This window comes from Callithrix jacchus, chromosome 15, assembly GCF_049354715.1.
Source record: "Callithrix jacchus isolate 240 chromosome 15, calJac240_pri, whole genome shotgun sequence".
Classification (NCBI taxonomy): domain Eukaryota; kingdom Metazoa; phylum Chordata; class Mammalia; order Primates; family Cebidae; genus Callithrix; species Callithrix jacchus.
This window is the reverse complement of record NC_133516.1, coordinates 38610199-38637928: the sequence shown is the minus strand read 5'-3', so window position 1 is coordinate 38637928 and position 27730 is coordinate 38610199. Positions and strand designations below refer to the sequence as shown.

Here is a 27730-nt window from a genome sequence, read left to right as displayed (position 1 = left end):
CCCATTAATGGTGGACTAGATGAAGAAAGTGTAGTATGTATACACCATAGGGTACTCTACAACCATAATGGAATTGTGTCCTTTGCAGCAACATGGATGCAGCTGGAGGCCATTATCCTAAGTGAACTAATACAGGAACAGAAAACCAAATACTGCATGTTCTCACTGATAAGTGGGAGTTAAACATCAAGTACTCATGGACATAAAGATGGCAACAATAGAAAGTGGCACTACTAGGGAGGAAGGAGCCAAGGGGCCAAGGATTGGAAAACTAACTGTTGGGTACTATGCTTAGTACCTGGGGGATAGGATCATTTGTACCGCAAACCTCAGCACCATGCAGTATACCCAGGTAACAAACCTGTACATATACTCCCTGAATCTAAAATAAAAGTTGAAAAAAATAATAGAATAACCAACTATGAGATGTATTTTTAAGATTTACAGCAGTTTAGAGGTTTACTATTCTTAATGCATAAAGAGGCTATATTTATCAATGTGGAATAAAACCTTGGGGGGAAATGTACTAAAATGTTGACATTTATTCTGGGAAAGAAGATTATAAAGATTTTTTTCCTCTGTATTAGTCCATTCTCACATTACTATAATAAAATACTGATGACTGGCTAATTTATAAATAAAAGAGGTTCAACTGGCTCATGGTTTTGCAGGCTGTAGACGAAGCATGATGTTGGCATTTGCTTGGCTTCTGGGGAGATCTCAGGAAACTTACAATTACGGAGGAAGGTGAACAGGGAGCAGGCACAGTAAGATGGCCAGAGCAGGAGCAAGAGGCAGGTGGATGGGGGTGCCACACACTTTTAAATATCCTGATCTCATGAGAATTCATTCACTATTGTGAGGATAGCCTCAAGCGTATGGTGCTAAATCATTCACGAGAAACTGCCTCCATGATCCAGTCACCTCCTACCAGGACCCACCTCCAACAGGGGGATTACAATTGAACATGAGATTTGGGTGGGGACACAGATCCAAACCATATCACTCCCCTAAATTTTCATGATTTCAATAACATACATTTTTAAAATGTAGAAGTGATCAGGATTTATTATTTTGAAAAAAAAAGTTGGTTAAAAGCCATCATCAGAAACTTTGAAAATGCAAGATTTTAAAAATTCTTGTTTTCTTTTGCTAACCTGAGAAGGTTCCAAAGGGGAGAGGATTAGGTTATTTATGGAAACTGAGAATTTTGCTTGCTGCCTGATGCTTCTCTATGCTTCAGCTTTCCCATCTGGGCAATGGGTCCATAATACCAGCCTGTACGAGTTATGGTGGGGATTAAAGTGAATTAAGGCATGGGAAAATCCTGGCACATAATAGATGCTCATGGAATCCTTTGCTTCTCCATCTCTTCCCCTTGAGTCTGGGAATTGAGGTTTATCTGTAAAGAAGAGGTTGTGATTTGAGCAAGGACCACCAGAAAGAAAACTAAATAAGCTTATTTTCAGCAGAGAGACTCATCTCTGAATTCACACATAGTTTGCATGTTGGAAAGACTTTAAAGGTGTCTTTGAAAGGAGAAAACAGTGAAGAAAAAAATAGCAAGTCTCAGGAGGTCTATGGCATAATAAATGACCTAGGAACTTAGCTTTCTGGCTATTGGGCATTTGGCAAGTCACTTGTCCCCACTGGCTCTCACTTTTCTTATCTGGCAAATGAAGGGATTGGACTAACTGTCCTACTTTTAAAATTCTGCTAAGTCTGAGGCTTGATGCCTGGTAATTTGGACTCTCAAAGGGCCCTCCTGGGGAGTCTGAATTGACATGACATTCTTGTAAAGTTTAAATCTTAGCTTTGTTTGCTCCCTCTTGGCCAGCCCTGCCCAGGCCAGAGCCCCTGCCCTCTCCCTTGCTGGTGCTCAGGTTCCCAGCCTATTGTTTACTTAGGGATTGCAATTTCCTTACTGGCGTGTGCCCCTGCCAGCAGGGTTGAGAAGTCAACCACAGGCCTCATGTTAACTTCCCTTTTCAGGTTTCAGTAATGACAGCATACCAACTGTCACATGCCTCATCCCTGAGGCATGGTCCAGTTTCCACATCCATCAGGCCACATTGGTGACTTGGGGTGGCCTGAATTCCACTGCTGCCTGTCCCCGCTTTTTTTCTTCATGAAACAAACTGGTTGAATGTAGAATGATCTGTGGTATGTTTCAGAGATTCTAAGAGGAGACACCAAACAAGAAGAGCAAGTTCAGCTTGCTAGAAGGCTAACACGGAAAGCTTCTTCACCTAATCTTTTCCTAAAGAGCACTGAAAGAGAAATGGAGGGATCAGCTGTCCATCTTTATAGGCTCCCTAAATGTGTTCACTGTGTTGTGAATTAGTACTCCCTGAATTGCTGGCATCCTCAAGGTGGGCAGCTGGAATTCAAACCCTCTTTCCATTTGGATGTATATGAAAGATGACATGCAACCCATCACTGAGGGGACGGTGCTGCGCACACAGAGGGACTGTCCTCTCATCTGGAAGCAGTTTCTGAAATTTTTTTCCTCCCTTTCCTCTCTCCAACCTCTTTACTCTTTTCTTTTGACCTTGCTCAGTGATCTTTAGAGGCTAAAAGTACTGTGGAAGAAAGAACCAGAATAGCGTATGTTCTCTGAAACTAGTCCCTTCTGAGATTGGCCTGTGGATAGCAAGGTCCCAATATGTGGCCTCCTCTCTTCTATTCAAGGCAGGCTTCTCTATTGAGGGAATGATTCCCATTTACTCGGGGAAACCTTGGGCAAGCCATTTACTATCTGTAAGTTTTCTGACCTGTTAAATGGGTGAAATAAATCCTTAATTCATAGGATTATGGGGAAGATTAAATGAAAATTTCCTAGCACAGTGCTTCTGTAAGCAATCAATATGTATCAGCTATCATTTTTTGCCCCCCAAGCTGAGGAGCTTACAAATAAATACAGATTTTTGTGTCCCCCAGTCCCCTAAAAGAGAATGTCCTTGCATGAAACTAAGTCATCAATAGTTTTTTTGCTCACTCTCTAGATAATTTTAATGCAGTTAGTGTTCAGGTTGGCATTGGGGAACCTTTGTTGTAGTGTGTGTCACAGGCGCATGGAAATCATTTTTTTTTTTAATTTTTTATTGGATTTTAGGTTTTGGGGTACATGAGCATAGCATGCAAGACAGTTGCGTAGGTACACACATGGCAGTGTGCTTTGCTTTTCTTCTCCCCTTCACCCACATTTGGCATTTCTCCCCAGGCTATCCCTCCCCACCTCCCCCTCCCACTGGCCCTCCCCTTTTCCCCCCAATAGACCCCAGTGTTTAGTACTCCCCTCTCTGTGTCCATGTGTTCTCATTTTTCATCACCCGCCTATGAGTGAGAATATGCGGTGTTTCATTTTCTGTTCTTGTGTCAGTTTGCTGAGGATGATGTTCTCCAGATTCATCCATGTCCCTACAAACGACATAAACTCATCATTTCTGATTGCTGCATAATATTCCATGGTGTATATGTGCCACATTTTTCCAATCCAGTCTATTATCAATGGGCATTTTGGTTGATTCCAGGTCTTTGCTATTGTAAACAGTGCTGCAATGAACATTCGTGTACATGTGTCCTTATAGTAGAACGATTTATAGTCTTTTGGATATATACCCAGTAATGGGATTGCTGGGTCAAATGGAATTTCTATTTCTAAGGCCTTGAGGAATCGCCACACTGTCTTCCACAATGGTTGAACTAATTTACACTCCCACCAACAGTGTAGAAGTGTTCCTTTTTCTCCACATCCTCTCCAGCATCTGTTGTCTCCAGATTTTTTAATGATTGCCATTCTAACTGGCGTGAGATGGTTATCTCAATGTGGTTTTGATTTGCATCTCTCTGATGACCAGTGACGATGAGCATTTTTTCATATGATTGTTGGCCTCATATATGTCTTCTTTCGTAAAGTATCTGTTCATATCCTTTGCCCACTTTTGAATGGGCTTGTTTGTTTTTTTCCTGTAAATCTGTTTGAGTTCTTTGTAAATTCTGGATATCAGCCCTTTGTCAGATGGGTAGACTGCGAAAATTTTTTCCCATTCTGTTGGTTGCCGATCCACTCTAGTGACTGTTTCTTTTGCCGTGCAGAAGCTGTGGAGTTTCATTAGGTCCCATTTGTCTATTTTGGCTTTTGTTGCCAATGCTTTTGGTGTTTTGTTCATAAAGTCCTTGCCTACTCCTATGTCCTGGATAGTTTTGCCTAGATTTCCTTCTAGGGTTTTTATGGTGTCAGGTCTTATGTTTAAGTCTTTAATCCATCTGGAGTTAATTTTAGTGTAAGGTGTCAGGAAGGGGTCCAGTTTCTGCTTTCTGCACATGGCTAGCCAGTTTTCCCAACACCAATTGTTAAACATGGAATCCTTGCCCCATTGCTTGTTTTTGTCTGGTTTATCAAAGATTGTATAGTTGTATGTATGTTGTGTTGCCTCTGGTGCCTCTGTTTTGTTCCATTGGTCTATATCTCTGTTTTGGTACCAGTACCATGCTGTTTTGATTACTGTAGCCTTGTAGTATAGTTTGAAATCCGGTAGTGTGATGCCCCCCGCTGTGTTCTTTTTGCTTAGAATTGACTTGGCTATGCGGGCTCTCTTTTGGTTCCATATGAAGTTCATGGTGGTTTTTTCCAGTTCTGTGAGGAAAGTCAATGGTAGCTTGATGGGGATAGCATTGATTCTGTAAATTACTTTGGGCAGTATAGCCATTTTCACGATATTAATTCTTCCTAACCATGAACATGGAATGTTTCTCCATCTGTTTGTGTCCTCTCTGATTTCGTTGAGGAGTGGTTTGTAGTTCTCCTTGTAGAGGTCTCTTATGTTCCTTGTGAGTTGTATTCCAAGGTATTTTATTCTTTTTGTAGCAATTGTGAATGGCAGTTCGCTCTTGATTTGGCTTTCTTTAAGTCTGTTGTTGGTGTAGACGAATGCTTGTGATTTTTGCACATTGATTTTATATCCTGAGACTTTGCTGAAGTTGCTTATCAGTTTCAGGAGTTTTTGGGCTGAGGCAATGGGGTCTTCTAGGTATACTATCATGTCGTCTGCAAATAGAGACAATTTGGCTTCCACCTTTATGGAAATCATTTTTAATCAGCCAGTGCTCCCTTCTGTGCACTAGGCATGTAGAAAACTCTTGACTTTAACTGAAGTAGTTTTCTTTGCAGGACCAATACTCAGTTGAGAGACACACGTACAACTACATATTGCAGCACTTCCACAGCTACCTCAAACCCTCAGAGTACCCTTCACCCAACTCCAGCCCGTACCTTGGGGTACCCAAATTCAGCAACTAAAGAGTCAATCCTGGGCCCTGCAGGGACTTCCCAGACCTGGTTCCAGTGCATCAGGAGGTGTCCTTCATGGAGGGTTCTGGCTTTGTTCCATACTGGTTGTTGAGTGACTTGGCAATCACTCCTGACTCCATGGGATTTAAAACACTGGGGTTCAGTTTCTAATTATGGCAATACAACTCCAATGAAACTGCCCTCATGTCACCAATGACATCTTAACTTTTTTCTTAGTCTGTAGGCTCTTCAAACTTTTGACTCCTCTGCCTTCTTGAAACTATTCACTCTTATTTTCTGGGGCTTTTCCATCATTTCCATGATTTTTGGACCTCTTTCTTTTGGTGATTCTTCTACCCTTTTCTCTATCCTTGATTCTCAACCGTGTCTGAGAATTCTTTTACCACTAAGTGATTGTTTTGTTATCCCCACAGTTTTCAACTTCCATTTTGGATCTGGTTTTATTACTAACTGCCCAAAGCCTGTCTTATTGCCGTTTATTTACCAGTTTATGAATCCCCGTCAGAGTTTAGTATATATTCCTAGCTTGATTCTGAAGACTGGTTATCATTCTGCAGCACCTTCCTTTCATTTCCAACTCCTCTGCAGCTAAACACAGTCTATATTCTTAGGGCAATTCTGTCTTCTTACTCTTCCTTAATATGTACATACTCTGTATTCATTCTCTTTTTCTTTAAACTTACATTTATTAAATATTATATCCTGGGTACCATGCTGAGTGCTCTGGATTTTGTATGTGTTATTGCTTCTAGCTGAAAAGAATTTCATCTTCTCTGTGATAATATTGTTCTTATTCATCTTCAAACCCCATGTTAGGCTCCTGTGCTTTCTGGAGATTTCTTGACTCTGCTATGGCAGTCTTACCCATTCCTGACTTCTCTATTTATAGACTTACAGAATATTACATATTTTGGTGTTACCTTTCACACTATCACTGTACATTATATGTTTTTCTGTTATAAATAACAGAAATCTTACTCTCATATTTGGTGTTCTGGAGAGTGGATGATTCAAATGATGTTATAAGGGCCCAATCATTCAGATAAATCTCAATACATGATACCAAAGAAGACCACATCCAGTCATGGACTCAACTATACATATATATACATATATATATATATATATATATAGTGGGTCTCTTGGGAAGATGCCGTTCCCAAAAGGAAAGGAAGCTGGGCAGACCAAAAAATTAATAGGTATGTGTGATAGCTCGAAGCAGGAGGGACAGTAACATTTATTGAGTGCTACTGTGTGTTAGCTCTTATTCTGGAAGACCTCCATGTATCCACTCATTTAATTCTTGTAGCAACCTGAGGTTATAGGATTAGCAAGGTTAGGAACATGCTCAGAAAGTTTAACAGGATGAAATAAAAATGGAAGCTACTGTCTTCTACTTGTATAAGTAACAACTGGGGGATTAGTTGTTACTTATTACATTGTTTTGGGACTTACTACATTGTTTTGGGCTTATGATAATAATGACAACTTTTCACTCTCTTGGGGTATGCTCTATGATAGGTACTTTGCATGCATTATACCTTACTTGTAATTTTCTTAACATGCTCATGAGCATGGTCTTTCACAGAGGCGGAGTATCCTTTCCCAAACTGTAAAAGCCTGAACTAGGATTTGCATCCAGGTTTGTGACTCTGTAAAGGTCAGATGTTTTACCTTCACTTCCAGTCTGTCTGGATTGCTTTAGATTTAGTTCTTTTCGTTAGAGCTGAGTCCATTAACAACAAGAACAAATTAATATATGAAGATCATAAGTACAAAGGTCACAGTGTCCAGCAAGAATCGCTAGAGACACATCTGCTCATGGGTCCTTAGTAATATGCATAGAGGCAGGATGACAGGAAGGATGTGTTCCAAGGACATGGGTTTCATGAAGAATGAGTCAGAAGCAGGCAAATGAGACCAGGGGAGAAAATAACATCAAAGCACCCTAACTGCTTTTAATTTGATCTAGTCCACCCTTTTCTGTGCTTGTACATTTTTCCATAAAGAATTAGAAATCATCTAATTCTTCTGTCATCTTCTAATCTAGGTCATCATCTTTTATAGTTTGATAAGGCCCAAGAAGGTGAATTTTTTATTTTTTTGGTATTTGTCTTTTTTCCTAATATGTCTTGGACCTAAGTCAACTTCTTTCTGGAGTGTCTAACTTGGGCTCATATAACCATGGTTATCCCACACAGTAAATCCTTCCAAAGACACGGCCTTCCTCAGATAGCCTGAGACCCAGGGCTGCTTAGCTGTGTTTGCAGCTATGACTAGATGATTTTTAAAAGTTAAGCCATTTAAGAACCTCTGTGGTATCCAGTAATAATAGTTTCAAATTTTATTCTAAATAAAGTGTAATATAATTATGTAGAGATGTTTCCTGAACATTAGATCACCTCTTTTAGAAACCAAATTGGCCCTAACTTTGTTGATCAATGTCTGTAGACCAATATGTGATCACAGTGAATTCGATGCTCTGTAAAAACCACTTATATCTTCTTTCTTGGCCTGATATTAAAATGAAACCAGTAATTCTCACAGTATTTAAAAGGAAAGCACATTGTGACACTCAGCAATAACATAATTGTTACTTTTTGTGACTAAATGATATTGCTTCTTTTTGATGTTCCACCCACTCACCATTTCAGTATTCACAGTTCTTGGAGAGGGACTGAAATCTGTTTCTTGCTGTTTAAGGGGAACATAATGTTTGACACACACACAAAGAGTAATAATGGCATCCTGACTGGTAAAGATACTCCAGAAAATTTACTCCCAGGGTTGCTGTACACTTAATGTCAAGTTGAATGGCTCTTGAAACTAGGTTCATGTTTTTCTAAATGTATTTGGAAAATAAAGTTACCCTAGTCCCTTCTGCATTTGTCAGTCTTGTCCCTTGTGTCTTTTGGACATGTGCAGTCATTTAGAACACCTGAATCACCCTAGGATCTTGTGAAAATGTAGATTTGGATTCAGTAATTCTGAGTTGGGCCTGAGATCTTGCATGTCAAAAAGCCCCCAGGTGATGTCAGTGCTGCTGACCCGGTCTGTGACCACAGTTTGAGTAGCACGGATCCAGGCTGTACTTCATGTTAGAGAGAGAAGGATGCCCATGGATCTTGTTGAGATCTACTTGGTATCTTACACACCTGGCAAAGTAACTGGTTCCCAATAAATGTCCTATATATTTGTTGAATTAATGAATGAATGAGATAACTCATTGTCTAAGTTTACTGTCAATCTACAGCATACACGTTCTAGAGAAATCTAGAGATAGTTAAAAAAGAGAGAGAGAGAAGGAAGAAATAAACTTATGTCAATCTTTCCATTCCACTTTCATCTGCATTACTATAACTGCAGCCCTCATGGGCTAATGCTAGTATTTGTGGCTGCCTTAAACATTAGCAGGTGGGCCCAGTGGGTAAATGGCTTCTGGGGTTCAATTCCAGTGTTTTATTTATTAGTTGCTCATCAAATACCTATTTTGGTTTTTTTGGATGGTGGATGTAAAATAGTCTTGGGTATGAATCTTTAAGTAGAAGCTATGATCTACAATTTATGCATAAAATTTTTCTAAGTATTACTTTATGAATGTGTAGAAATAAATGATTTAAAAGAGACACTCAATTGAGATCTTCTTATCCTAACTAAGCAAATATTTTTTAGATGTTTATTTTTTCCCTGAAATTTTTTTTCCACATCCTTACAATCCATAACCAAAATATAATAACAACACAATTTCATGGTTGCCCTATCTCAAGACTATTTAAAAAATATTACCTGAGGGATGAGGTAATATTTCCAGGAGGATGGGGGTCCACATCTGTTCTTTCACTGATGTCGTGTGAAGTGCTGGGCTTAGAACAGGAGCTCAGTAAACCACTTTTGAATGACAGAAACTAACAAGATGATCTAGATATTCAGCCGTCCTTACTTCATTTTAAATAAGGGGTGATTGTGACAAGTTTTCCCTTGAAGAATCCAAATTATTATTTTGACTCTTCAGTTTAGTAATATCACCCAGAGCTTAATATGATTATTATAGGCCTAAAGTTTTATCAGGAATTGGCTTCTAGAGGTAGTAAAACTGTGATAAAGTTCAATGGAATGTTTTGCTGCAGGGCTTCCCAGAGCCATTCATGCTAATGTGCATTCAGATTTCCTAATAAGCATTTCTCAAAGGTACATGACCCCGCAACCCCCCTTTCACGGAGCATTTGGGTTCTGTAAACTTTGGGAAAAGCTACTCTATATTATATTTCACTTTCCCTGTCTATAAGGAAGCACCACAATGATCTGCTTCTAGAGCTAGTTTATTTGTGAAATATAATTAAGATGTGTGTTTGAAAATCACTACATATATTGTTTAAAAATATCAGTCAAAAATAACTCATAAAAAGGTTCAGATAAAGAAAACTCCTTGGTGATTAGGCAGTAAAATGTTGCTTTACCTCTGAAACTCCACTTTTCAGAAAGTTATATGTTGATATGTCTTTAAGGTTTTCTTTTTTCTCTATTTTAGATTAGTGTGTTGAGTTTCTGAGCCATGTGCGTTTAGTATCTCAACATCTGTATATCACATTCAGCCATATCAGGACTTGATGTGGATTTCCATAGTCCTCCTTATACATATAAGGTTTTAGTCATTTGCCTTAATGTTAGAGATTTTTTAAAAAAGAAAATGACAATATTTTTTCTCTGAATTCTTTGGACTGAGGCAGTTGAAAAGCGGTGGATATAGTAGCCATTTTGCTTGCTTTTAATTTTCCTGCTTGTATTTCCTCAGTCCTTCTCTGGCTTGGCATTTTGAATATCTTCTTGGGCACAACCCCAAACCATCTGATATATCTGTATTTTTTGTATTGATTCTTTGAATCCTAATGATATTTTCCTACCTACTTTTCTCTGTGCTTATGATGTGAGCCATGAGTTCTGTTGCCCTTGAAATTGACCTTTTATATAAGAACAGGAATATAGGCACAATGACTTACACCTGTAAATCCCAGCACTTTGAGAGGCTGAGGTGGGTGGATCACTTGGAGTCAGGAGTTCAAGACTAGCCTGGCCAACATGGTGAAACCCCATCACTACTAAAAATACAAAAATTAGCTGGATGTGGTGGCACAGACTGGTAATCCCAGCTACTTGGGATGCTAAGGCATGAGAATTACTTGAACCTGGAAGGCGGAGGCTGCAGTGAGCTGAGATCTCACCACTGTACTCCAGCTTGGGCAACAGAGTGAGAGAAGAAAGAAGTTTGTGAGGGAAAAGAAGGGTGTTGCTTAATTTGAGAAAATTAAGAAAAGTAAAAAATGTTTTCAAAATATGTTTCACCATTTGGTGAAATTTCAACTTAGATGTCAAGAAGCTTTGCTGTATTAAGAAACTTTCTATCTTAACCCAGTTCTGATCTTTCTTTAGCAGTATGTATTTCTTGAATCCATTGAAAAGTTTCTTCTAAGCCATTTATTTAGAAGTTGGCAGTTGACGTCCTTGCTCACTAAAGCCTCAGGAGTTTACTGAGAGGAAAACTGAGCTTTGTGAGGAAGTAGAGTCATCTCTTCTTGCCTCCATGATTGGGAGTTGGAATTCTACTAAGTGTTATGAAAAAATTAAGGTCTAAGATGTGAAGACTTCAAAGTGTGTTGTGCCACACAGACATACTACAAATATATTTACATAGGTATATAGGTATACATACGTACACATTAATATGGTCACTTAGATTTGAGGTGAAAATCCTAGGAAATTTTACGTAGGAAGAGCTGGGATATTGGCCCTCACCTTCACACTTACTTTACAGTTCAGTTCTAAAGATTGTACTTAGCTATTTGTAAACTCTTAAATATTACACTCAGGTATTTGTAAATATACAGCCAATTTGTATCTCAATAGAAGAAATCTGTATCATACTGATTACAGTTTTAGTTGAAATATCTTTTTGTATGTTTTAAGGTAAAAATATAATCTTAAGGCTTTCATAGGAATGAATACAAATATTAATAGTAGGTATATCTGAGTGGTGGGATTCTGAATAATCGTAATTATCTGTATAGCTTTTCAATTGTTGTATATTGAGTCTTTCTTGATTTTATAGCCTGAAGCATATTGATTTGAAATGACTCTTACTCACTTGGAAAGTCTTTTATCAACTTCTAGAAGTTGTTTTTCTATGGCACTTCCATTATTATCTTTCTTTTTATCTATGGCGTTCTCATAGAGACCCAAGTAAGTCTCTAAGTATCACTCCCTATATTTGTGAGCTTGGCTGTCTTAGCAAAGTACCATAGAATGGTTGGCTTCAATAATGGAGATTTGTTTTTCTCACAGTTCTCTGAAGGCTAGAATGCTGAGATTAGGGTGCCAGCATGAGAAGGCTCTGGTCAGGACTCTGTTCCTGGCTTGTAGATAGCTGCATTCTCCCTATGTCATTTCTTGGTGGAGAGAGAATGAGCCTTCCCTGATGTCTCCTCTTAGAAGGGTTCTAATCCCATTACCAGGGCCCTACTCTCCTAGCCTCATCTAGTCCTAATTACCCACTAAAGGCCCATCTCTAAATACTATCGCATCAAGGGTTAGAGTTTCAGCATACACATTTTTGGGAAACACAACATGCAGTCCATAACATTTTTTAAAATTTAAACTGGTAGCATACAAGATTTCCAGAAATGGCATCTAAATAGAAAAATACTGGCCAAATATACATAAAAACATTAATGGTAGTTATTTCTAGACAGTAAGATTAGAGGAGGTTTTCTTCATTTTCTGTGAATTCAAAGTATATTGCTTTTACAACTGAAAAATAAAATACGTATTATTTTTAAAGGAAAATGAAATACTGTGGAATGTTCCATTTCCTAATAATCTTGGAATTTTCAAAATCTTTTTATTTCATCTCTTGAAGTTTTTCTGAGAATTCATAAAAGTGTCTACAAAACTTAGAGTACTCACTTCTTGGCACATAATAGAGTTGCTTCTCCTTTTTCCTCCTTTTAACATGATGACAATGTTAATGATAATAACAATGGTAATTATTCTATTTCCATAGGAGATATGCCATTGGGCATAAAATATAGGAAAATAAAGTAGACAGTAGCCCTAAAGTCAGGACCAACACATTTGTTGCAAAGTGTTTAAAAATGAGTTACTTATGAATAGAATAGCCTATTAATTATCTTTACTTTTGGAATTCTGAGTCTTTTTGATTCTGAGAAAATGAATTGTTTTAAAAAATCAGTAGATCCTTCTGTGTTAGCATTCAGTTACAAATTTAATATGAGCTCCTTAACTCTGTGCGATAAAATGGTGGGCAGATGTGACACTGAGAAAGCCTGAAGTCAGTTTTTGATGTGTGATGCTTTCATTCCAAAGACCAGTTGAAGCCTAATACTACTGTTGTGGAAAATTTTTTGCCATGTTTTTTTTGTTTTGGTTCCCCTATGAGAGCGCTCTCTTCACTATTTTCTAATGCATTGTTTCTCATGCTCTATCTTGTGTATAGAGTCTGTCATTGGTAACTTTTCCCAATTAATTCCACATCTGAGTGTAATATTTCTAGTTGCTAGCTCCATAAATCAATAGGTTGAAATGCCCTGCAAGGTAGTCATGTGTTTTGTAACATAGGGACCTGACTGCTTGCCAAATGAATTATGACATTGTGATGTATTATTTCTAATCACTATAAATTTTCAATATTTAGTGTATCAGTCATACAAGTCAAGATTCAGTTATTTAGTTTCACTTATGTCTGTATTTTAGATGAGAATCCTTTTTCCCATTAGTAGATTTGAATTTCTTTCTCTCTCAGACTCAAATTCCAAGCATACCTTACAAAAATCAGCCATGAAATATACACATAAACGATTTTTGTGTTTATAAGTGGATTCAAAAATATACACTAGTAAACTGTAACCCAAATTAAAATCTGTTCACTTACATGGTGTTCTGTTTTGTTTTTTAACACTTAGATTACTTTTATCACTGTTGCTTTGGTAATTTGATTCCCAGATATTAGACAAACATATTTAGGTAATTCTCTGTATTGTATTTACACTTGATCTTGATTGGGAGCTTAAACCATCATTTCACAAATGATCCTCAGCTGTGAAACAAGTAAACTGTCCTGAATTCGGGGCTATATCTACACCATGGTTAATGTGTAACAGCACTACCAAAATTACTTTCTTAAATTCTGTTTTGATGATCTTAAAAATAATTTTTATTCTTTATTTTTATTTTTCTTTTCTTCTTTACCAACAGGACACAAAAATCGCTTCATTGGAGCGAAACATTAGGGATCTTGAGGATGAGATCCAGATGTTAAAAGCCAATGGTGTGCTGAACACTGAGGACCGTGAAGAAGAGATCAAACAAATTGAGGTTTACAAAAGTCACTCCAAGTTTATGAAGACCAAGGTACGGTCCAGGGTTATAAACTTTTATGTTCTTAATGTGACTAGAAAGTTACAGTCTACACATGTACTTTTCTCAAATACTCATATAATATGCTTTATGTGATATTATTTAATATCTGGACAAAAAAGGAGAATGCATAAGATTTTTGTTTTAGTCATATAGCTTCCAAAAAGCAATCAGAGAAAGCCTTTGGTGGAATTTCTCCTTACTGAGAGGTTCAGGCTTTAATTAGGAGTTCCTTTGGTGTTTCTTTTTCTTGGGAATTAATATATTTATAGTCAACTCTTTTCCAAATTTCCACCATCATTATAAGTTTGCTATTTTTTTGAAGTTGCTATTGTTGCCAAATTTCTTGCGTCTCTTAGAAGGTGACTGTCTCAAAATGTATTGTTACTACAAGCCAATTTAACTCATTTAAATGTTATTAGGTTGAGAGGCAGAGGTGGGCAGATCAGCTGAGGTCAGGACTTTAAGACCAGCCTGGCTAATATGGTGAAATCCCGTCTCTACAAAAAATTCAAAAATTAGCCAGGCATGGATCTCAGCTGCTCAGGAGGCTGAGGCAGGAGAATCACTTGAACTCGGGAGACGGACGTTGCAGTGAGTCAAGATCATACCACTGCATTCCAGCCTGGGCGACAGAGCAAGGCTATATTTTAAAAAGAAAAAAAGTTATTAAGCTCTTTTGGTTTTAGCATAGCATTTAAGACATAAATAGTTTTGAGTCCCAGTGCTGCCATTTAGTTAAATCATTAAACTTTCCTAAGCCTCAGTTTCTTTATCCATGAAATAGGGCTAAGAAAAATACCTACATCATTGGGTTGGTCTGATGATTCCAAGAGATTATTCATTTAAAGACATTAGTCCCTTGTCTGATCTCTAGAAAGTATCCATCAAATGTCAGGCATTGTTCTTGATAATAGTATTAATATTATTATTATTATCTATTGCTATGGAATCTTTATAAAATATTTTTGAGTAACCTGCTCCATTAGTTTATATTGTTATTGTCAGTTTTAAAGATTTTGGCTTGTATTTTTCAAAAATAAACTTGGGGCTTTAAATGGACCAAGCACCTGAGTATCTATTATTTTTACATATGCATAATTATTAAATTTATGAATAGCCCAAATAGGTCTTTGAGACTGAGATACTTTTATCTCTTCCTCTGTTTAAATCATTTTCCTTCTGAAATTAATAACCATATCAATTAAAAAAATTTTTTTTTCTACCACTTGCTCTTAAATGTGCCTGTTCTCTTGTTCTAGGTTTTAATCTTGTTTGTTGCTTTATGAAGTGCAGCAGAGTTAGAGTAATGCAAACCTCTGTGAGAAAGCAGTGGGAGAGGAGAGAAAAATGTTTAAATGATTTTTATCAGTTGTGAAATATGTGCATACTCCTTGCTGAGTTTGCAAGTTATAGGGAGGAAATAATGATATCTATCTAGTGTTTACTTAACCACGATGTGTGTGTGTGTGTGTGTGTGTGTGTGTGTGTGTGTGTGTGTATGCATGCATGTTTCCTTAAGGAAAAAACACAAAACTGCTTAGTTCTGTCAAGTTTCCATCTCTAACTAGATGTTGAGATTGTGCTGAAAATGTGGATCAAGGTGTTGAGATATGAGGGGACTGTCCAGTGGATTTGAATGAAACCAGGGACAGCTTCAAAATGCAGGATGGGTTTCCCTGCTCAGTCCATCCTTCTGGTTTGTTTCTTGCAGTCTCTCTCTCTCAGAGAGTTGAGCTGAGGTTCGGCAATCACAGTACTAGGGTGACCTGCAGACAGTGCCCAAATCATTCTGGGAATGAAGTCCAGAGGCACAGATACCAGTGAACTCAAGAAGTTTGGGGGAAATTGTTGTTTTGGCTTAAACTTTTCCTTCTGACTCTGTTATTCCACAATGGGAGATTGTTCAAGCCACTTCTACAGCTGAAAATGTCATGAAATTTGTAAACTCTGCCCCTCATCATGGACTCTGTCCAGGTGAATAAAACATTTATATGATCTTCAGCAAGTCGTGACCTTTATTAGCCCACATTTGTCTGAGAGACCATCAATCCTTGAGTTAGATTTAACTTTTAATGGTTAGTTACTTTTAATGGTTCCAAAAGTGGTCAGGTCAGAAGAATGTTTGAGGAAAGGAGTGGAGGGAGGTGGAAAGAGTGCAGACTGAAGACAAAGGCAGACTCCAGCAAGTCTCCAGCCTCCCTTTGCCAGCTGCATAGGGAGTGCCTTCAGGAGTGACCAAAGTCACTCGACCATACTTTCTTCTATAAAATAGGGGCAAGAGCACCAACCTTACAGGATGGTTCAGATGGACTAAATGAAGATTAAAATGAAATATTGTAGTTAAAGTACCTGGCTCAAAAAAGTAGCTTAAAATTATAAACATTATTATTGAAAAAGTATAACCAAATAATAAGTGTTATATTTAACTTGACTAATGGGAAAAATGGATTTCTAAGAAATACAAATAAAATGAATTCTTACAATGTTATGCAGCTACCCCTTTTACTGTTAAAATTAGCTAAAATGTACTAGTGAGGGTCAGTTTTTAATATTTTCTCCATTGAAAGAATGTTCTTATTGGATTAAACTATAACATTTATTTGCTAATGTTTCCTGTCATTAATTACTTATTTCTTAATTCCTTTACTTGTTTTTTTTTGTTTGTTTTGAAATGGGTCTCACTTTGTCACCCAGGCTGGAGTGCAGTGGTGCAATATTGGCCCATTGCAGCCTCCACCTCCCTGGTTCAAGCAATTCTCCCACCCCAGCCTCCTGAATAGCTGGGATTACAGGTGCACATGACCACACCAGCTAATTTTTGTATTTTTTTTAGTACAGATTGGGTTTTACCATGTTGGTCAGGCTGGTCTTGTACTCCTGAGCTCAAGTGATCTGCCTGCCTCAGCCTCCCAAAGTACTGCGATTACAGATGTGAGCCACCACACTCAGCCCAGTTCTCCTACTTTGAGTGAGGAGTGTGATTCCTCATTTGAGCCTGGGAATGCTGCTTACATTACTTATTAAAATGAATAAATCATATAGATTGGAGGGAAAGGAAGTATTTTAAATAGCCATGTTGAAGGAGGTACACTTCCATTTTGATCCAGAGCAGGTAGTTGGAATTGGTAGGGCCTCTTGAAAGCTCTGTGGTTAAATTAAATAGCAGTGAATGCCTGGATTGCTTTTACAAATATGACATCATAGAAAAACCATGATATAATATTTTTGGAAAGGTATAAGGTGGGTTGCAAAACTCAGCTTGTGTGAAGGCAGGAATACTAAACATAGTCAGCCAGGGTAGAAATCCTGGCATCTTGGAAGTCCTTTGGCACATGTACATTGTCTCTGAGAACTGAGCCTCTGGGAGATCTCAGATGTGCAACTCTCCCATTGGAAACTCCAATTCCTACCCAACACTGAAAGATTAGAGGAATCAAACTGTGAGAGCCGAATCTCAGAGGCCATGGAAAGCACGAATTACTTTCAAGAGTTCTATGAAGCCTCAGAGAATGGAACATACAAAATATATAATTGTTTCTCTGGTAGGGAAAGAATAATGGCATTTCCTTTCTGTACAAGGCTTTGTTCCTGGTCTAACACATTTTTCATCTACTCATTCCAGTATTTCTATATTAGCTGCTCCCTCTGTTTCCAGTGTTTGCCAGAGACGCTGATCTGCTGTCTTAGATCTCCTCCTTTATTCTGAATTTGTAACACATTTTCTTATAAACCTCTGATAGATTACAAACCTCATAACCCAAACTGCATGATAGTAAGCATATCACTTTCTAGACATGAGAATCATATCTGTAGTGAAAAAGAAGCTGTTTTCCTTGGCAGACTGTTTTTTTCAGGGTGTAGGTTGTGTCACAGATGGAAGTGGGGGAAGAATTTTCAGACGGGATGAAGTGTGCCTGATGTCCACATGGACTTCATATAAAGCATGTGATGTAATTCCGATTGGCTTTTCTTCTGGCCATCACAGAGACAGACCTTCCCTGGCCTCGGTTCTCATGTATGTTTGATTGCATCACTTTCCATTTTTATGGAATTTATGACTGTAAAAGAAGCAAAAGGCATATTTTTATGGGAGAATATGATTTTTTTACCCTGTAACTATATTCCCCTTAGAAAAGCCTTTTTCTGTTATTGTCTGTATAAATATTTATTTAAAATTTGCCTTATGGCAGCAATATCTGAAAGCTATTTAGAGTCACTGCCTATTTAATATTTATAGACTGAAATAGTTTTATCATTATCAATCTACTTTTATTGAATAAAGGAGATATATGTAGAACCTGCCATGCCCTTCCCTCTGACTAAACCCTATTCTCTATATCCAGTTTATTTCCTTTACATTTCCCTCTCAATACCCCAACTCCCACACTATCTTTCTACTGTGGTATTTGTGGAAGTTAGCACAAATCAGTTTTTTCACTATAAACATCATCTTTGCTTAGGTGTGTAGAATTGAAAGTTTTTGAAGGTTAATTTCAGATGAATCCATTTCATATGTGGAATCAACTATAAACTTTGCTGTCAACTACAACTGGATATGATTTGGGGCCATACCCCCTGCCCTGAAAAGAGTGCTGATCATGCTGATCATAACAGATTTTAATGTCTTTTATCATTTTAAGTAATCCTAATTCTGATTTTCCCTCTTTTTATACTGTATTCTTGTTACATCTCAGAGAGAACTTCTTATTTTTGTTCCACGTAAAAATGACCAGAGACTCATGATTCATTAAGTAATACAGAAATAATGTGTTTCAGAAACTGCACATACCTGAGCAGTGCTCACGTGCTCACATATACCTGGGCATACTGATAAGCAGTCACGATTTTTTTCCAGTGAATCTTTATGCATACTCAGAAGACTTCTCAAGACCATTTTTTGTTTAGCTACTACCAATCCTTTAGATCTGGCTAGCAAGATGAAGCTTCTTTGTTCCCTGATGTAGTCTGACTTCTTGCAAATGGGATTTCCATTCATATAAACCTTTTTACTAAGTTGTGCAACCTGAACCCTTCTGAACATGGGAGTCTCATTCTTGTTCATGCTCACCTGATGTTGTCAGTAGCTTGTTGTTGTTTATGTCAGTTTTCTTGCTGAAAACAACAAAAAATGCTGAATGAAATATATTTATTAGACATACATTTTAAAATGTACATGAGCTCTTGAGTAAGAAAGAACCTCAAGGGTCAAAGCTAAGCCATAGCAGGGAGCTTGTATGATAAGTAGAGTATGGGTTATGTATTAGTCTGTTCTCATGCTGCTGATAAAGACATACCCAAGACTGGGTAATTAATAAAGGAAGGAGGTTTAATGAATTCACAGTTCTACATGGCTGGGGAGGCCTCACAATCATGGCAGAAGGCAAATGAGAACCAAAGTCATGTCTTACATGGCAGCAGGCAAGAGAGTGTATGCAGGGGAACTGCCCTTTATAAAACCATCAGATCTCATGAGACTTATTCACTCTCATGAGAACAGCATGGGAAAGACCTGCCCTGCCCCCATGATTCAGTTACCTCCTGCTGGGTCCCTCCCATGACACGTGGGAGTTATGGGAGGTACAATTCAAGATGAGATTTGGGTGGGGGCACAACTAAACGATATCAGGTTATTTATTCTTGTTGGCAATTTTTAGATAGATGAACTTGAGCCCTGGTTTTCATAGCCACAAGGACATCAAAGAAAAGAGACAGAAGTCTGGGCCTACTCAAATGAGGCATAGTCAGAACCTTACTACCACCACCAAATAAAGCTAGGATTCCAGGCAGCTATACTGCTACTGCAGAGGAAAACTAAGAATAACCTTACCATATTCCCCCCTCCTCACACTTAGGGGACTCCAGGGAAAATTTTCTGTTTTACAGCTTTGAGTCAAGTAAAAGATGAAAAAATTGTCCTCAGAATCCATAACCACAGCTGGCTCTTGCATGGATGTGCTGTGCAAGATGATCTAAAAACTTCAGATAGAGAATGTAGCTACATTCTTGGTTGATAGTGCCCCGCAGCTATTGGCAGAGGCAAATTCTCTAAAGGACCACATAGGCCTTAAAGCATTTTTCCAGGTAAAGTTCCAAAAAAAACCACAGTACACAGTATAAAAAAAAAAAGAGAAAAATCACAAAACCTGAAAGAAAACAGGCCAACATAAGTGACAGCCAGTAGAAGGAATAAATAGCAGAATCAGAAAGCAAAGACTTCAAAAGTTGGAATTATAAGAAAAAGACTATGAAATATTAAGTAAGTATGTTTAATATGTTTAAATAAATAAAAGAAGAGATTGAAAATATGAATAAAGAGCAAGAGACTATAAGAAACCAAGCAAATTTAAAGAAAACCAAATTAAGTCTTATAGTCTGAAGGCTTATCCTAGGAATGAAACAAGGCTGAAAATTAGTGTGATAAGCATCCACCTTAAAATGTTAGGAAAAGAAAATAGAATAAGCCCAAAGAAAGTAGAAGAAATATTTTAAAATAGCAGACATGGATGAAACAGAAAGTAAAAGTGCAATTAAATGATCAATATAGCCAAATTGGCTCCTCGATTAAAGTACTTAACTTGACATGCCTGTACTGAGATTCATCAGGAAAAAGACTAGTTAAAGCTAAAATAAAACTTAGAAAAGTAGAAGTTAATAATGTAGAATATTAGAATGAAAAGGAAGACATAATCATAGATACTGTTTATATAATGATAAGTGGGTTTTATAAAAATTTCCTGCAAATAAGTGTGAAAATTTAGATGAAAAATTCTTTGAGAGAAAAAATGTATCAACACTGACTCAACTAATTAGAAACTTGAATATTCCTGTAGCCATTAAAAGTGGATTAGTAAGTAATGTTCTTTGGAAAAATAAAATAGCATCTCTGAATGGTTTTGCTGGTGATTTCTAATGAACATTAATGTAAAAAAATTTCCATTTTACAGGAACCATTTCTGAACACATTAAAAGAAGGAACACTTCCTACTTCATTTGGAAGGCTAAATTGATATTAAAACCTGAAAGAACAGTATAGGATAGGAAAATTATAAACCAATCTCCGTTATACGCATAAATTAAAAATCCTTACAAAATATTGGCAAACTGAATCTAGTAACATATAAAAATATGTAATAGAATGATACCCAGTAATGGGATTGCAGGGTCAAATGGTATTTCTATTTCTAAGGCCTTGAGGAATCACCACACTGTCTTCCACAATGGTTGAGCTAATTTACACTCCCACCAACAGTGTAAAAGTGTTCCTATTTCTCCACATCCACTCCAGCATCTGTTGTCTCCAGATTTTTTAATGATTGCCATTCTAACTGGCATGAGATGGTATCTCACTGTGGTTTTGGTTTGCATTTCTCTAACAACCAGTGATGATGAGCATTTTTTCATATGTTGGTTGGCCTCATATATGTCTTCTTTTGAAAAGTGTCTGTTCATATCTTTTGCCCACTTTTGGATGGGCACATATACACCATAAAATACTATGCAGCCATACAAAACAATGAGTTCATGTCCTTTTTAGGGACGTGGATGAATCTGGAAACCATCATTCTCAACAGACCGACACAAGAATAGAAAATCAAACACCACATGTTCTCACTCATAGGCAGGTGTTGAACAATGAGAACATGTGGACACAGGGAGGGAAGCATCACACATTGGGGTCTGTTGTGGGGGGCTAGGGGAGGGACAGCAGGAGGTGGGGAGGATTGGGAGGGATAACTTGGTGAGAAATGCCAGGTATAGGTGATGAGGGCATGAAGCCAGTAAACCACCTTGCCATGTATGTACCTATGCAACAATCCTGCATGATCTGCACATGGACCCTAAATCCTAAAGTAAAATAAATTTAAAAAGTAATGACAGAATGGGTTTTTTCCAGGGGAGATTAAAGTTAAAAATTTCATTAATGCAGTTCATTACAATACAGGGTTGAAAGATGGTGATAAACCATGAGATACAGAAAAGAAAATGTTTGGTAATGTTAAATATTCACTAATGATTAAAAAATACTTTTGGCATAGTTGTAATAATGCAAAGCCTAATAAAATGTTTATAAAAAACCCAATGCAAACACAGAATTTAATGCTGAAACATTGAAATTCTTTCCTTTAGTACCTGAAACAAGACAAAGGGGCTGACATGACCACCAGGCCTCTCTCTCTTTCTGCATGGCCTGTCCTTATGTCTGGTATGGTCTTCCTCACAGCATGGTGGCCACAGCATGGTTGAGCTTCTAGAACGTGGTGGCTGGCTTCCAGTGGGTAGAAGCAGAACCTGCCAGTCCTCCTGTAGGCTAGGGCTAGAACAGGCGTGGTGATGATTTTGCTGTTGGCAGAGGAAGTCACAGTCTAGCCCAGGTTCACGAAGAAGTTAAACTTCAGCTCTAGTTGGGAGGAGCAACATTTGTGTACAAGTAGGAAGGAATTAGTAGATGATATCTCTGCAGATAATCTACCGGCACAATGCATATTAAATCGGCAAAAATCTAAAAGACCAGTGACATAAGTTATTGGTGAAGAAGTGGAGTGACTGGCATACTTGCAAGGTGCTTGTGATCATGTAAATTAATAGAACTGTTTTGGAAAATATTTTTGTTTTATCTAGTGTAATTGAAGATGAATATGCTATATGGTTCAGCAGTTTAAATCTTAAACATTAGAGAATATTATTGCTATGTGAAACAGGTTATATGTATAAGAATGTTCAGAATAGTACTGTTTATAGTAGCAAAAAACCTAAGAATAAACCCAAATTTCTATCAACGGCAGAACGGACAAATAAATTGAGATGAAGTCTTTTAATGGAATACTCTACTTCAGAGAAAATGAATGAACTCTATACAACATTGTGATTTAATCTCCAGGACATAAGATTGAGTAGGAAAAAAGCAAAGTAGTAAAAAAGCTTGTATCCCAAATAAAGTTAAAAAACATGCAAAACCAAATAGTATATTATTTATGGATGCAAAAATATATGATAAGCCTAAGAGACAAGGAAAAAAATGATAAGCACAAAATTTGAGGTGGTAATTATTTCCAAATGGGAAGAGGAGATAGAAATGGTATGGGATGTAGATAATTCTAGTGATCTTTCTTGGTGAATTGAGTGATGGATCGTTTTTGCCATTTTATCTTATACCTTATGTATATTTTATGTTCTTTTGTGTCTTCTCAATATTTAATGTAAGCAAAAAGAAGATCCCCAATTCTTGTTTTTTTAGGATTCTTTTGTCAAATGATGCCCTTGAATGATTATTCGCACTGTGGAGTTATGCCTTGATTTAATTAACTGTGTTAGATCCCTGTTGATTCTCCTCAGGACCATGGTGGTAATAGACTTAGTGGTTTCATAGATGAGTAGGTTTGGCCAGGAAGGCTTCATTCCATTATGAAATTTGGCCCACAGTGGGACGGGAGGCAGTCTGCTGACCTTTCTATTCCTATTTCCTATACTCTCAGCAACCTTTACAGATTTTCCTCCAGATCCCAAAGACTGTGTGATTCCCAAGCTCATCTTTTTAAGAAAATTCATGGCCTGCCTTGTTGGATTATTGATCACTGGCTGCTGAAATGGAAAGAAATAAGTAGTTGTCAATGTACAGTGTAGGGGCAGCAATTTCTAATTTCTTTCAATTTTGTTGTTTTGCAGATTGATCAGCTGAAGCAGGAACTTTCAAAGAAGGAGTCAGAACTTCTTGCCTTACAAACAAAGCTTGAAACTCTTAGCAATCAAAATTCAGATTGCAAGCAACACATTGAAGTGCTCAAAGAGTCACTTACTGCCAAAGAACAGAGGGCTGCCATCCTTCAGACTGAGGTAAGGCACTGTCTCAGGATTCTATACAGCAGAGATATTGAATTGATAGAAAATGCCCTACCTGAACAACTTTCCTCAGAAGACCCTTTATCCGAACCCTTGGGGCCAGATGTATTTTGAAGTTCATATTTGTTGGGCTTTCAGAAAGGCAAGATGCACTGTATAGATTGTGTAACACTGCAAGTGAAATTGTAGCAACACCCCATAAGCAAACACATGAATATTTCTGCAGTAAAAAAATTTCTCACACTAAGTAGGATAAATAAAGACTGTATAACTAGACTCTTGTCAGTTTGTGTCATGTTGTGCCACCAAAGCTATTTGGTTCACACTTGGAATTTCTTTTTTTCATTCTTCAGAGCATTTTGGATTTGGTAACCCTAGTTAAGGGCTTGGATCTAGAATGATTTCACTTTATCAAAAATCACAAAATAACTGGCATGTCATCTGCTTTACTTTGCTGTGCATTATCTGTATGGGTTCCCCTTTCGGCACCCGTGTTTCCAAAGGTTTCTTATTTACTAGGAAATATCTTCCATTTCTTTTACCCATTGGAGACAGTTGATATTGTGTGAGTTTCTCAAAGGAAATACTGGTTTGTTACCTCTTATTCATGCTTAGAAGAACAACAAAAATATGTTACTATCCTATTTTCCTTGCTTTTCCTTTTTGGATTATATCTTTGGGTCTGCTAAGAAATGCAAAACAAAAGCTAGTTATTGTGTAAATAAAATAGTCGTCAGATGCAGCAGGCAATAGGGAAAAATATGGTGAATCTCCCTGATTTTGTATTGAGGCACTGTGCTGTGTGCATTACTTTAGAAGGCATTCTAATCAACATGCATGCTCTCTCTTGGACTCTTTGAGCTGTGTCTTTGCATGTATATATTTTAGCATCTGTGGGGAGGTTTGGATTTGTCTTAGGAGTTAATGGTACTGTTGATTAAGTCTGTGCTCTCAGTTAAGGTTCAGGACAGTGTCCAGAGGTGGAAGAAAACATGGTCCAGATTGGATAGGTCTTAGCATGAACCTGACTCAGCCCCTATGCCTTTGACCATTGGCTGATAGGCAGTTAACTGATTGCTTCAATTCAAAACAATCACCTTGGCCTCAATGATGTAGACATTTCACATTTAAGAAATATCATTTTCAGTTGTGTATAGTTCCATTGTGAATGCAAAGATATGGATATTTTATTTTTTAAGACAAACACTTAATCTATACTATAAATTGGAAGTTGGGTTGTATCTCCTTTCAGGAGGCAGCAGTGAATACCATTTAGAACTGTGTTAAGACTATAGCCACATGTGGCTATGTAAACTGAAATTAATTAAAATCCAGTGAAATTTAAAATGTATTTCTGTAGTCACATTAGCCACATATCAAGTACTAACAGTTACATGTGGCTAGTGGCTATTGTATTAGACAGCACAGCTAGAGAACATTTCTACCATTGAGTACTTGTCTCAAATGGGGGGTCAACCAAAACTATGGCTTGTGGGCCAGATCTGGCCCTGTGCCTGCTTTTGTAAATAAAGTATTATTGGAACACAGCCATACCCATTCATCCACATGTTATCTTTGGCTGCTTTTGTGCTACAACAGCAGAGTTGAGCAGTTGCAATAGATATTGTATGGCCCACAAAGCTGAAAATATTTACTGTCTGTCTTTTTACAGAAAGTTTGCCAATTTCTGGCATTGTGATTTTGTGGGAAGAGGAATGAGTGGGCATTAGAATGCCCAGCTAGTCTTCTCTCAGGCTGTGGTACTCTAAATGGAGCAAGATAGTTTGCTGACCGCTGTTCTAGATTACACATTTTTCTTCACTGTATTATTCAAAAAGCAACTGCTTGTACCCATGTTTTGTCAATAATGCCAGGATTACCGATACAGTTAGTGTAATATTGTTACTGTGTGTTGTTGGGTAGGAGAGAATTTGAGAAGCAAGGTAGTCTGCTTGCCCAAACCATTAGTCAGGTTTCCTGATGGTTCCTCTGCAGGGAAAATGAATGAGCAGTCAGCTCAGAAAGGCTTTTCCTCTCACTATCTTGTACTGATGAGGGCTTTATTCCTTGGCTTCTTCTCTTTCTCATTCCCCTCCCTATATTTTATCTCTCTCAAATTAATGTAGTCCAAATTAGACCTATACATATTTCATGAAAAAGACAGTGGTGACATTATATGGATAGCTTTTGTCCCACTTTCAATAATTAAAATGACCCAATAAAGAGATGGTGCTTTGAAGTAGAAAAAAATGATTCTCCATGTGCAGAGAAAGTGAGATGATTTTCTAAGTTGTCTGCTTTGAAGTTGGGAGATTACTGATTTTATCAGCTGGAAATGGCTAAGGAATTTTCTTTTGCCTTTTTTCCTTACAAGATCTCTTTGTATATGGAAACAGAGGAGAAATTTACCTAATTATGTCTGTCTCTTAGGGGGAGCAATTTAGGTCGAAATTGCTCTAACTGTTGGATTATAGTCAGAAGATTTTTGGCAGCAAAGTAGAATACTTTAAAGTGATTTCCCCACACTTCGGGATACCAGAGGTAAACAAGAATCTTTCTACCTACTGTGTGGTGGGTTAGTGGGTGAGTATTCAGTAGATGAGATAGGTTGTCTTTCATCATGCCCTATGATGAAAAATCTGAGTTTAAATTCATATTAAATAATCTGTACACCAAACTTGTGACACACAATTTACCTATATAACCTGCACATGTACCCATGAACCTAAAATAAAAGATATGAAAAAAAGATATGGTGCTCATCCTCAAAGGAGGTTACATGTGTTAGCTCTTTGCAATTTGATTCCGTAGTCATTGCTGAAAGCTTTTGCCAAAACTGAAAGGGGCTCTCTTTAGAATGGGAAGAGCCCTGCTATATCTGTGCCATCAACTGGCTCTGGCTGCTCTTTTAGAATAGTATAAATGACAGATGTCATGGTTTAATGGTTCATCTCTGTAAGGAAGATTTGTGCTGCTGGGGAATTTGCTTTTGGGAGTTGGTAAGATGAAGGGTGGAGTGAGGGGTATGAGCAAGTTGTCTCGGTTTGTGGCCATGTGGGTTGGCTCTTTGGTTGGTTTGTTTGAACTTGCACAAATGCCCAGACACTCTTTGACATGTGTGCAATAAATCAATGGAATAATAATTACATACGCAGAGAGATACACCACATAGTTCCTAACATAACATTTTACTTTTAAAAATAGGTTCAAAGGACTCTAAGGCCAAGTTTCTTGTTTTGCTACTTCCTTGATGTTTCCTTCGTACCAGCTTACCCCATCCACCAACACGAATTTCACAGCAGTAGAGAAAATAGTGAATTGGTGTTCTCTAGTACCTTGATTTTTCTGGATTTCAGTGAACAATTAACAACATATCCAGACATTGTGAAGGATTAATGCCTAACATTTATTCGGTGATCTAAAGTAAAATGTTAAACCACAGTATTTAGAAATGGGGGATGTGTAGCTAGGCCTCAGCCTCCCTATTCAATAACTGTGGTGTGGACCAGATGTGAACTTCTCTGAACCTTCATGTCACAGTCTATGAAATGACAGTCATTGTATCAGCCTGACACATGTATATGAAAAGTGCTTTGATTAAAGTCAAGGGTTACAGCTATAAATTATGGTATCACCATTGCTATTATTATTATCATTACTGCTATTATGTTTATTAGGGATGTTTGGGCAGGTCACACCTGCTTACTCTACTTCACTTGTCATCTTCACATCCATTCTGTGTTTCAGCTTTGTGGGTCTCCTTTGAATTTTTGGTATGTGCATTTACAGACCTCAGACTTTTATATTTCAATTGAGTCACTTTTTTTGTATTAGGGCGATATGGAGAACTAAAGATATTATGAAAGTGACCATTTCTTTTGTTCCATCTCCAAATTTAAGAGATTTATTTCTAGTCAGCATGGTGGCTCATACCTGTAATGCCAGCACTTTGAGAGGGCAAGGCAGGCAGATCACTTCAGGTCAGGAGTTCAAGACCAGCCTGTCCAACATGGTGAAACCTGTCTCTACTAATAATACCAAAATTACCTGGACATGATGGTGTGCACCTGTAGTCTCAGCTATTTGGGAGGCTGAGGCACAAGAATCATTTGAACCTGGGAGGTGGAGGTTGCAGTAAGCATGAGCTGA

The 27730-nt window shown here is 37.6% G+C and overlaps 1 protein-coding gene across 50 annotated transcripts in view; it reads left to right on the top strand.

The window, feature by feature from the left end:
• The window catches only part of ERC2 (ELKS/RAB6-interacting/CAST family member 2), a 973896-nt gene that overhangs the window by 308777 nt on the left and 637389 nt on the right, over positions 1 to 27730 (top strand). For all 50 annotated transcript variants that reach the window (XR_013527394.1, XR_013527393.1, XR_013527389.1 and 47 more), the window contains 2 exons: positions 13580 to 13735; positions 23408 to 23575. Coding sequence is in view for 29 of the 50 variants with exons in the window: in XM_035274352.3 (XP_035130243.1) it covers positions 13580 to 13735; positions 23408 to 23575 (324 nt within the window). In the remaining 21 variants the exon portion in view is untranslated. The remainder of the gene's footprint in view (positions 1 to 13579; positions 13736 to 23407; positions 23576 to 27730) is intronic.